General features: G+C 56.8%; 1 protein-coding gene across 2 annotated transcripts in view; it reads left to right on the forward strand.

Annotated features, from left to right (window-relative positions):
• LOC116540612 (mucin-4-like) overlaps nucleotides 1-11,520 on the forward strand; it is a 27,791-nt gene that overhangs the window by 11,203 nt on the left and 5,068 nt on the right. Inside the window, exons 13-22 of one of the 2 annotated variants that reach the window (XM_032264168.1) lie at nucleotides 321-488; nucleotides 921-1,022; nucleotides 1,388-1,621; nucleotides 2,622-2,759; nucleotides 4,423-4,604; nucleotides 6,989-7,148; nucleotides 8,052-8,231; nucleotides 8,637-8,710; nucleotides 10,138-10,202; nucleotides 10,282-10,508. In XM_032264168.1, coding sequence (XP_032120059.1) covers nucleotides 321-488; nucleotides 921-1,022; nucleotides 1,388-1,621; nucleotides 2,622-2,759; nucleotides 4,423-4,604; nucleotides 6,989-7,148; nucleotides 8,052-8,231; nucleotides 8,637-8,710; nucleotides 10,138-10,202; nucleotides 10,282-10,508 — 1,530 coding nt within the window. Of the gene's footprint in view, nucleotides 1-320; nucleotides 489-920; nucleotides 1,023-1,387; nucleotides 1,622-2,621; nucleotides 2,760-4,422; nucleotides 4,605-6,988; nucleotides 7,149-8,051; nucleotides 8,232-8,636; nucleotides 8,711-10,137; nucleotides 10,203-10,281; nucleotides 11,319-11,520 lie in introns of those variants that run through there. The other variant, XM_032264167.1, reaches the window with a different exon arrangement.

The raw sequence follows: 11,520 nt of genomic DNA on the forward strand, positions 1-11,520 counted from the left end.
GGGTGCGAGGGGGGCTGGGAGGGAGGGTGCGAGGGGGGCTGGGAGGGAGGGTGCGAGGGGGGCTGGGAGGGAGGGTGCGAGGGGGGCTGGGAGGGGGGCCGGGGTGTGTCGGCTGCCCTCTCCCCCGCCCGGAGCAGCGAGCTGTGAAGGGAGCCGCGTGCGGACAGCCTTTCCCCCTTTCCCGGGAGTGGGGTCTGAGCTCCCCGCCTCCCTTCTCCCGCCTCCAGCGCGGAGCCCTCCGGTGTCAGCTCGGGGAGGGAGGCGTCGGGCGGGTCTGCCGTCCGACCTGGCTTCCTTTCAGCTGCCTCCCCGTGCTCCAGGCCTGGAGACGTTCAGCGCCCCCGGAGTCCTGCTGAGCCGCAGCGGCCCCGAGGTCTCGGCCAGCTTCGACGGCTCTGCCGCGGTCTCGGTGACCGCGCTCTCCAGCGCCCTCCACGCCTCCGCCAGCCTCCCGCGGGAGTACCGGGACCGCACCGAGGGCCTCCTGGGTGAGGGCGGCTCGGACCTGCGTCTGCGGCGCTGGGCTTCCCTTCCCGTCCCTTCCCGTCCTGGGGCGCAGCCCTCGGGCCCGGAGCGGGCCTGGGGGGGACTTCTCCGCCTGCGCTAAGGCTCCCCCCCCCCGCCCTCCTCCGGCTCCAGGGGAGCGGCAGGGCGGGCTCCGGCGAGGCGGGGCGGGGGCACGGCCGTCCTCCCTCCTTCCCTCCTGTCCCCCACGCCCCTCGCCCCCTCCTGCATCTCTGCCCCCCCGTAAGCAGAGGGCGGCGTGTGAAGGCCCGGCCCCCCCAGCTCCCCTGGAGGCCTGACCGCAGGTGCAAAGGCAGAGGCTCGGTCCCGGCCGCTCCTCCCTGCGTCCCCCGATGCGGGCCGGGAAGGGGACAGCCGCGTGCCCAGCGTGGCCAACCTCCCACCCTGTCCCCCAGGGATCTGGAATAACAACCCGGAGGACGACTTCAGGATGCCCAACGGCTCCGCCATTCCCCTAAGCAGCTCTGAGGCCACGCTTTTCCGCTATGGAATGACCTGTGAGTCTGGGCAGAGTCCTGGGGCAGACAGGGCAGATGGGGCAGGCCGGGCTGAGGCGAGCCGGTGTGCTCCTGTCGCCTCCCTCGGGCCTGTAGGAAGCAGGTCGGAGGGGTCTGTGCTGCCGCAGGTCTGTCCCCTCCGCTGCCAACCCAGCTGTATCTCTCTACCTGGGGGAGAGCAGGGCGGGGTGGAGGGCCTCTCTCATTGCAGCAGGCGCTTCCAGACGCAAGCTGGAAACCGTTCTGGCCCTGCACTCCCGCCGCCCCCAGCCACGTAAAGTGAGGGGTAGGGTGGACACAGACAGAGTGAGGCCGAGTGCCACACCTGACACACGGCCGTGAGCCCTGCGTGTTCCATGTTACAGGGGAGATCAACGGGACAGGCCTCCTCGGGGACAGGAATGACCCGCTGCCCCCCGGCTTCAGCCCTGTTTTCTACGACCAGCTGCAAACCAGCAGCTCCCTGGATGGAGATTTGATCTCCAACTGCAACGGAGACAGAGCCTGCATCTACGACGCCCTCGCCACGCGCAGCGCGGGCGCTGGACTTCACACGCTGGCGCTCCGTAAAACCTACGAGCGGGTGAACGCCACCGTCAGTAAGTGGCCCGAGGCCCCAGGAGGCCTTTTCAGAGCGGGGGCTGAGGAGGAGCAGCCCTCCCTGACCCTGCTTGGCCCTGCGCGTCTGCCCTCACCGAGCAGGTTCTTCCTCGGCTCAAACCCTCTCCATCCTTGCGGTGGCCTCAGGCCTGTTCAGCCTGGTCCCGCCGCTTCCCAGAGATCTTCTCCTGGCGCTCTACCCCTTCCCAGCTCCCTCCACTCCAGCCCCGGGCTCCCTGTGTTCTTCAGACACACCAGGCTTCGCACATGCTGTTCTCTGGCCTGGACAGTCACAGGCTTGCCCCTCCCCCTCATCCCCTTTATGCCAGTGTCCCCTCCCCGGCGAGGCCTCTCTTGGCCACCCTAAAATGTCACGTTCACCCACACTTCCTGTTTGCCTTCCCGGCTTTATTCTTTTCCCCTTAGCATTTATTATGACTCAACGTATTTTATAATTTTCACAGGAATCTTTTTTATTCATTAATGACTGTACCCTCACTCCCCAGACAGTGCCAGCCACTTAGCTCAATAAATACTTGTTAAATGACTGACAAACTGTGAAACAGAAGTGGCAGGGCTCCAAGAAACAGACCCATGAAAAGGTTTCCCTCCCTCTGTATTTCCGAACAAATGCAATGTCCGTTTAGACATTCCCCTCCAGGTTTTCAGCCCTTTGCCAAAGGCACAGCTCTGTGATGGTCTAAACAAGCCTGCTCTGTAATTCACTTTTTGTCACACCCAGTGTAGCACTGTGTTCAGGAAAGATTATGAAAGGGAACTCTTTTTGAGGAGGTGGGGAGAGAAAGAGAACTAAAGATTTGAACAGTGGGCAGCACAGTCCCAAGCTGCTGTGCTTCGGTCTGAGAGCAGGCTCCTTCTTCCAGAGGCGGGTCCCAGTCCTGGGAACACCCCACATATATTGTAGCTGAGAAAGAGAGGAGGCTGAGGAAGCAGGGGACTGTCCTGCCTTGGAACCCCCATCCCCTCTTTGTGTTTCAGATCAGTACCCGCCCTCCATCGAGGGTAGCCCTGTGGTTGAAGCCTACAAGGGGCAGACCGTGCTGATTCAGTACACCAGCAATGCTGAGGATGTCACCTTCATGCTCAGAGACAATTGTACCGACTTTAAGCTCTTCGGTAAGAATGTTTGACTGGGGAAAGTGGGGAGGTAGGTAGGGGATGAGGTCAGAATCAAACTTTGGGAAATTTTGCATCGCTATACCCAGCAAAACTTCCTGTCACTCGTTCATTTGAATATCCAGGACTGGCATTTCTTTGGAACGATCCCTATAACTCAAATAGGTGTCCCCCAGGCCAGGTGCCGTGGCTCATGCCTGCAATCCCCGCACTTTGGGAGGCTGAGGCAGGTGGATCACCTGAGGTCAGGAGTTTGAGACCGGCCTGGCCGACATGGTGAAACCCCTTCTGTACTAAAAATATAAAAGATAGCCAGGCGTGGTGGTAGGCGCCTGAAATCCCAGCTACCTGGGAGGCTGAGGCAGGAGAATCACCTGAGCCCGCGAGGCAGATGTGGCAGTGAGCCGAGATCGAGTCACTGCACTCCAGCCTGAGCAACAGAGCAAGACTCCATTTCAACAAAAAAGGAACTGATTCAAAGATTATTTAATCTCAATCTGATCATATGCAGTCATCTTTAATTATCATTATGCATCCACCAAGTTATTAGAAAATCAAGTGCAACAGTTTAAAATTACCAATCACAACATTTTTATATCTATTAAAGGAAGCATCTAATGCAGGACAAAATTTAAAGAAATATAAAAAATACTTTTGTTCACTGCCTTTCTTGCTCTTTTTATGTGTGGTAACCATGTTTACCCAGCTGTGTCTCTCCTCTTCTGGTTTCCTGGACCAGGACCCAGTAAGGCGTCATGGGTCCCTCTCTGTAAAGGTGTTAGGGACTCCGAGGCCTGCATCCATGATCGAGGCCAAAGGGTCAAAGCACAGGGGACGCCGCTGTCTGTCTTACCAGCACTAATTCTTCGGTGGCTGTTCTTGGCTAAACCAAAGCCCCCAGGGAGCGTGTTCTGCGTTCCCTTTGCCTCTGCCTGAGTTCCTTTCTCTCTGTGTGTCAGAAGGGACTGCTGTGCCCTCATCCCCTTTGCCCATGTGTGTCCTCCCAGGTGTAGGACAATGGCACTGGGAGACTTTCTTCTCCACCGGGCTCCACACTTGAAGAATTACATTCGTCTGTCACTTCCCTTCAACCTGCTGTTTTAAGGAGACTTTCATATTTTCTTGAGAAATATAAATTTGATCAGAAGATATGTCACCGTCTTTCACTCTAGTCCGGTGTCTGAGGGGGTGTCTGGTCAAATGTCCAGGAAGTGGGGGTGGGTGAGAAATCAGGGCAAAGGATGGGGTTGCTGTGAGACTGAAGCCAGTTTGAGTGGCGTGTAGCCCGGGGAGGTGTCTGGAGGATCCCAGTGTTATCCTGCATCCCTGAGGGTGGCCCATCCTAGTGCAAGCCCAGGCAGGGCTGCCCTTTGGGGTTTCTTCAGGGGAAAACTGCTTTCCCCTCTGTGGCGTCCCCTGCTACAATCAGTAAGTTGGGCTGGTGCGACCTCCTTCCAGCTGGGAGTGTGACCAGGATTAGCCCCGCATACCAGCCTTGCTCAAAGAAAATGACCAGTGAGATCTGTCTGGGGCAGGGGGAGGGTGGTCTCAGAGGGGTGGGGGAATCCTGCATCAGCAATCGGGGTTTTAGATGCCAGGGTGCATCAGACCACAGAGCACAGGAGTCTCCCAGCTCTCAACGATCTCATTTTCCCTGGGGCAGAGAATGGGACATTGCTGTGGACACCCAAGTCGCTGGAGCCATTCTCTCTGGAGATTCTAGCAAGAAGTGCCAAGACGGGCTTGTCCTCCGCACTCCAGCCCAGGACCACGGTCTGCCACTGCAGTGCAAAGAGCCAGTGTTTGTACAACCAGACCAGCAGGGTGGGCAGCTCCTCCCTGGAGGTGAGTGTTGGGAGGAGGTGGAGGAGTTTCTGCGCTGAGGGATGCTGTTTCTGCCCCTCCTGGGCGTGTCTGTGTTGGGAGGTGGGTGGAGCTGTGACAGATGAGTAGAGAGGATACCAGTCTTAGGCCATAAAACTCACCTGGGAAGACAGAGAACCTTTTTTTTTTTTTTTTTTTTGAGGCAGAGTTTTGGTCTTGTCGTCCAGGCTGGAGTGCAGTGGCACGATCTCAGCTCACTGCAACCTCGCCTCCTGGGTTCAAGCGATTCTCCTTTCTCAGCCTCTGAATAGCTGGGACTACAGGTGCCCGCCACTGTGCCCGCTAATTTTTGGTATGTTTAGTAGAGACGGGGTTTCACTGTGTTGTGTTGACCAGGCTGGTCTCGAACTCCTGACCTCAGGTGATACGCCCGCCTCAGCCTCTCAAAGTGCTGGGATTACAGGGGTGAGCCACCGCCTCCGTCCTAGAGAACTTTCTTTATTGCTTATAGTTGAACTGAATGTTTATCTCCCACCTCCCCTTCTGCCAGATTGGCAGGAAACTTCCACCTCCGTCTTTCTCACCATGCCCAGTGGTTCCCAGTTCCACAGTTCTGCGGCCAAGCCCAGCAGAGGGCCCTGAGGTGTGGGGTGGGAGGTGGGCATGGGGTCCCTGGGCATGAGTCCACACAGGTTTCCATCACAGCTCTGCCCTCCATCTCCCCTTCAGACCCAGGGAGATGTGCCGCCGCTTCTGCGCCTTGCTCAGACACAGGAAACCTTTTACGAGGCTGCTTCCGGCCCCGTCTCCCTAGAAGCCCCTCACAGCATTTCTCCCTGGATAGCATCATCACGGTGCTGGGGAGACAGCTGCAGGTCCCCCCTCTCCTGGCAGCTCCAAGCCCCTGTGCTTTGTCTTTCACTGTCTCCTTCCAGCTAAAAGAAACATCTTTTCCAGTTTGGAGACATTACTTTTCCATGTTTCTAGCCAAGATACTTGGCCTCATTCCGCAACTCTTGTCCTGTCTGCTTTTTTTTCTTTTTGGTTGTAAAGAAAGAGCCAGAAAGGAAAGTGTTTATCTGGCAACACAAACCACCTCCTTCACCCCTTACACACACACACACACACACACACACACCCCTACCCCCTTCTGAAGCATGAGCAGAGAATGAGCACTTGAAAGGGATGGAGGTAAGGAGGGCTGGGGGGTTGAGGGGTGGAAAAGGATAAAATACATAGTGGGAAAAAGAGAGATTGAAATTGATGTGCCACTCTATGTGTCCCCAAATAGCCACTCTTGGGAGTAGAACGTGTTAGAGATTCCATTTTAGGGAGACTCCCTGAGTCGTTTCAGTAAGGGAGTTTGAGAGGGGAGTCGGGAGCCTGGTGAGCCACAGCCTTTGCTGGGCTGTGTTCTGGTTGCTGCATTTCTTACGGTGCTTAGCAGGGAGGCTCCGTCTTCCTGGCTTGGGAGTCAGCAAAGGAGGTCAAACTTCAGCTTAGATGAAATCCAGTTTGCAGGCCACATGGGAGGCTGAGGCAGGCGGATTGCTTGAGCTCAGGACTCCGAGACCAGCCTGGACAATATGGCCAGACCCCGTGTCTGCTAAAAATCAAAAAATTAGCTGGGTGTGGTGGCACATGCCTGTCATCCCAGCTTTTCAGGAGGCTGAGGCACAAGAATTGCTTTAACTCTGGAGGTGGACATTGCAGTGAGCCGAGATTGAGACACTACACTCCAGCTGGGCAACAGAATGAGACTCTGCCTCATAAAAAAAAAAAAAAAAAGAAAAATACAAAAAGTGGGCATGATAGCACATGCCTGTAGTCCCAGCTCCTCCCTAGTGGGAGGACGGGAGGTGGGAGGACGGGAGGTGGGAGGACAGCTTTTGAGCCTGGAGGTGGAGGTTGCAGTGAGCAGAGATCAAGACACTGCACTCCAACCTGGGTGACAGGGTGAGACCCTGTCTCAAAATAAATAAATAAATTAGGAATCCAGTTTTCAGGCAGTAGTAGAGCACACATACATACATACATACACGTACACACTCATTTCATTCATGCATTCGGTCAGTCATTCATTCATTCCCTGTCTTACTCTGGAAAGGATTTCAGGCAAGGAGCTACAGTGCGAGATGGAAGAGGCTGAGCTCCTGGTGCAGGACCGGGGGGGTCAGGGCAAACAATGACCCGGGGAGGCCAAATGGGCAGCACTACCGTGTGGCTTCAGGCAGGGCCTTGCAGCCCTCAGGCCTGGCCCAAGACGGTGCTCAGTAGGTGCTGGCAGAGCTAAGACATGACTCAGGGTCCACGGGTTCTCAAGCCAGAGGGATCCGTCAGAAACACCCAGAAGCCCTTACTAGTTTGGTTTCCTGGCCTCCCTGTGATCAGCAACCCTTCTCCAGGTGGCTGGCTGCAAGTGTGACAGGGGCACCTTCGGCCGCTACTGCGAGCGCTCTGCGGACGCCTGTGAGGAGCCGTGCTTTCCAAATGTCAGCTGCGTTCCTGGGAAGGGCTGTGAGGCCTGCCCTCCAGGCCTGACTGGGGATGGGCGGCACTGTGCCGGTAAGCTGGGAACAGGGCCTGGAGGAGGGGCTTCAGGGACAGGTGGTAGCTCAAGTGTGGAGACAGCCAAAGGCAGTCCCTTTCTCTCCCATTTCCAGCAAGCCTTAGAACGCCCAGTCTAGGTAGGCTTGGAAAGCGGGTGGTAGATGGTGTGGGGCTGAAGGAGAAGAGGTGGTACAGGCACAGGGGAGGGGACAGTGCTCAGCACCCCCGAGACATTGATGGGGAAAACCCCAGGCCAAAGTGAAGAGAGAGGAGACTTCAGCGGCCAGCGAACCAGGAAGGCTGGGTCCTCAGGCTCCCTGGGCGTCTTCAGAGACACAAGGCCCAGGTCTCTGCATCTCACAAATCAGGACATTTGGGGGTGCTGGCACGGGGATCCAGCAGTAAAGGTGCCTGATTTTCCCTTTGAGTCCTCCCAGCCATCCGTCCCTCCCGCTCTGAGCCACCAGAGTCTGACGAGGGAGATCACAGTGAGGCCTTTACCCAGCCCCCTAAGGCACCCAAATACAATCTAGAGATCACTGTGCCTTCAGAGCCAAGGCCAGAGTGGGTGGGACTGCAGCTTTGATAAAGGCAGAAAAGGAGATGGAAGTGAGAGGGGAGAGTGTGAGGAGAGCCGGCCGGGGCCCCCCTCTGCCGGCCTTCGGGGTCCTTTCTGAAGCAGAGGGTCTGAGAAACGCTCCACTCCCACTGCGGAAGTGGAAGAATACCTGCCTGGCCGAGGAAGAGCGTTTCCCTGCAGAGAAATGCCTGGAAAAGGGGAGAAGGAGGGTCTGGGGTTCCGAGTGGCCCACAGCAGGACACTGCGGGAAAGAAACCAGGCCTGTCCCAGAGCGGGTTTCCACGGGCTGGCTCTCCCTCTGCTGCCCGCTGCTGCTGACCTCCCTGCTCCCTCTGCAGCTCTGGGCAGCTCTCCCCTCTGTCGGAATCAGTCCTGCCCTGTGAATTACTGCTACAATCAAGGCCACTGCTACATCTCCGAGGCTCTGGGCTGCCAGCCCTCGTGCACCTGCCCCCCAGCCTTCACCGACAGCCACTGCCTCCTGGCTGGAAACAACTTCACTCCGACTGTCAGCCTGGGTACCACCAGATGCCCTGCCATCCCCACCTGTCACTTCTCCCACCTTTGGGGAAGATGGGGATGCTCTGGGGTCACGGCACAGAGCTCCAGGCTTCTCTGGGGTGCTGTAAGGTGTGGGCTGAGGGAGCTGGTAAGGGCCGCTGTCATGGCGAGGACCATGGGCTTGTGGACCTACTGAGGAAGGGTGGAGGCAGAGACCTCATAGCTGGCTCAGGTAGATGAGAGTCAGGGAGACCCTGACCAGAAGGGAATGAGCACTAGGGTGAGGGCCACTTCTCCTGATTTCTTCAGTGACCTTCTGTCACTGTGGAATGGAGTAGTCTCCCTGGGCTGGCCCAGCAAACTTCTTGGGTAAGTCTGGGTAAACCATAGGATGATGATGAATTTCCTTCTCCCATCTCCAGAACCTCCCCTAAGAGTCATCCAGCTCTTGCTCAGCGAAGAGGAAAATGCCTCCATGGCAGACGTCAACGCCTCGGTCAGTGCTACAGGCAGCGCTCTGGGTGGGAAGGAGAGCTTGGGGGTTCAGGCCAGGGCTGAGCCATCACTGGGCATCCTTCATCTTGTCATCCATCTGGATTCAATTGCCAGAGGAGGCCGGAGCCTCTTGCCCCATGGGAGGTGCAGGTGGTTAGGAAGTGAGGAAGGCTCAGGACAGAAACCTCAGAAGGGGTTGGAGTCACCAACTCATCATGAGCAGAGGCCAGGGTGCCAGGTCACCCCAGCCTCTCCCTCTAAGAATCTCTCAGGACCTGTACTTCTTGGGTGTTATCTGAAAGAAAACAAAGGGCATTTCACGTCCAGGGAGTCTTCCGTGGCTTCCCAGAGGGAACTGGGGGCTCTGTCTTGGCTCCCATGCCATACCTCAGTCACAGGCAAAGTAGCGCAATTGCTGAGTTGTTGCAGCTCTGAATCCTGCACACCCAGGTTCAAAACCCCTGCCCTGCCACTCACTAGAACAAGTGTGCTAATTAGACACATTATATAATGGGTCATCTGTAAACACAGGGACAGTCATAGCACCTGAGTCAATAGGTTGTATCACCGTTTAAATGACAATGTGTGGCCGGGCGCGGTGGCTCAGGCCCGTAATCCCAGCACTTTGGGAGGCCGAGGCAGGCCGATCACAAGGTCAGGAGCTCAAAACCAGCCTGACCAACGTGGTGAAACCCCGTCTCTACCAAAAATACAAAAATTAGCAGGGCACGGTGGTGCATGCCTGTAGTCCCAGCTACTCAGGAGGCTGAGGCAGGAGACTCGCTTGAACCCAGGAGGTGGAGGTTGCAGTGAGCCGAGATCGTGCTGCTGCACTCCAGCCTGGCGACAGAGTGAGATTCCATCTCAAAATAACAACAATGTGTGTAGAACAGTGCGATGCCCGACATACAAGTACTCAGAAATTACTTTTGCTATTTTGGCTGCTGCCAGCACGGCACTCCACATGGTGAGATCTGCTGACAGCTGTCACCTGCACCAGACTGCGCACTCTTTGAAGTTAGACTCCTCCTAAGTCACCTTGACACCCGCAGCCCCGACCACCTCCTAGTTCTGCCTAAACAATTGATGTCCAATGTGCTGGGGCAGGGGCCAAAAGTTGTGGATCAGAGGCAAGGAGGGGCCACGCACGTCAGATCCTCCGCTTGTTATATGAGGCCTAGGAGGGGAGAGAATGGAAAACGCTTCCCTCACCACAAATATTAAACAAGGACCCGTGACAGTCACTGGGCTAGGCCAGAGGGCGAGGATGTGGAGCTGGGCGAGACATGTGTCCGGGTCCTGGGACTCACATTCAAGGAGGAAACAGGGATGAACAAACGCGTCAAGGTGGGGGAGGCCTCCTCTCTGGATGGGGCCTCACGCCCACCCCCCACCGCCTATCCCCCCTTCCCTCGTCCCCTGCCCTAGGTGGCATACAGACTGCGGACCCTGCACGTGCGGGCCTTTCTCTACAACAGCGAAGTGAACCGAATGTAAGTGGGACGGTGACCCCTGAGCCCCAGGTCTTCTTCCTCACCGGGCCCCGGCCCTCACTGTCGCCCTCCCACACAGCGATTCCCCAGCACCGGCCTCAGAAAGCCCCGTTCAATACTGGACGGTCACGTCGCAGTTCCAGTACCGCCCTGGGGGCCCTGTCATCCACTTCCTGAACAACCAGCTGCTGGCCGCCGTGGTGGAGGCGTTCTTATACCAGCAGGTTCCACGGAGGCGTGAGGAGCCCAGGAGCGACGTGGTCTTCCAGCCCCTCTCCAGGGAAGACGTGCGTGATGTGACGGCCGGTGAGTCAGTCCATCCGGGGACGGTGTGGGACAACTGCGGTGGGCGGGTGAACCCAGGGTGCTTCAGCCCACACACACACGTTAATTTAGTTTTTCTTTGTTTGGTTTTGAGAGAAAACATAAACATTTTATCCAGCTGCTTTTTGGATTCAGGAGCAGGAGCACCCAGTGCTGCCAAGGCAGCCACATGCGTCCGGCTTCACGGAGCGAGCGCTCCAGCCCCAGCCTTGCTGACCGCGGCTGCCCACGGAACGGCAGCAGTTCATTTTCATAAAATTGCTCCTGTTTTCTTAAAGTGCCATTGCACTTAAACATACACAAGGGCATCGCCATCGTCTCTGCCCCCCAGCTGGAGGACGTGAAGCTGGAGACTGGCCAGGGAAGGATGTGCTTGCACCCTCCCCAGGCCAGGCCTCAGTACCCCACCTGAAAATGAGGTGGGGTTTCTGAGCCGCCTTTCAGCGCTGACGGCCCAGCCCCTGTTCTCCCGGAACAGGAAGAAGTTGGCAAGCTTGTCAGAGAAGGAAAAGAATAACGCACCCTATTTTCTGGATGGGGCAGAGAATAGAGGAGTGGCCATCCCAAACATAACAGAAACTGCCGTTTGACTCGGGTCTAGGAGCAAGCAAGAGCTTCTTCTAGAATCCAGGTTAAGCCCCCTCTCTCCTGGAGGAATAAGGAGAAATCCCTCAGAACTACTCTGTGTTGGCGAGTTGGGGTCGGAGGAGCAGGAAGGCGAGCTCTGATTGTGCTACTAAGGAGAGCCTTGGCCGGGCACGGCGGCTCACACCTGTAATCCCAGCACTTTGGGAGGCCAAGGCGGGTGGATGACCTGAGGTCAGAGTTCGAGACGAGCATGGCCAACCTGGTGAAACCCTGTCTCTACTAAAAGTACAAAAATTAGCCAGGCATGGTGGCACACAGCTGTAATCCCAGCTACTCAGGAGGCTGAGGCGAGAGAATCACTTGAACCCGGGAGGCACAGGTTGCAGTGAGCTGAGATTGTACCACT

The sequence above is a fragment of the Sapajus apella genome, unplaced genomic scaffold (assembly GCF_009761245.1).
Source record: "Sapajus apella isolate SASKATOON/1434 unplaced genomic scaffold, GSC_monkey_1.0 scaffold143, whole genome shotgun sequence".
Classification (NCBI taxonomy): domain Eukaryota; kingdom Metazoa; phylum Chordata; class Mammalia; order Primates; family Cebidae; genus Sapajus; species Sapajus apella.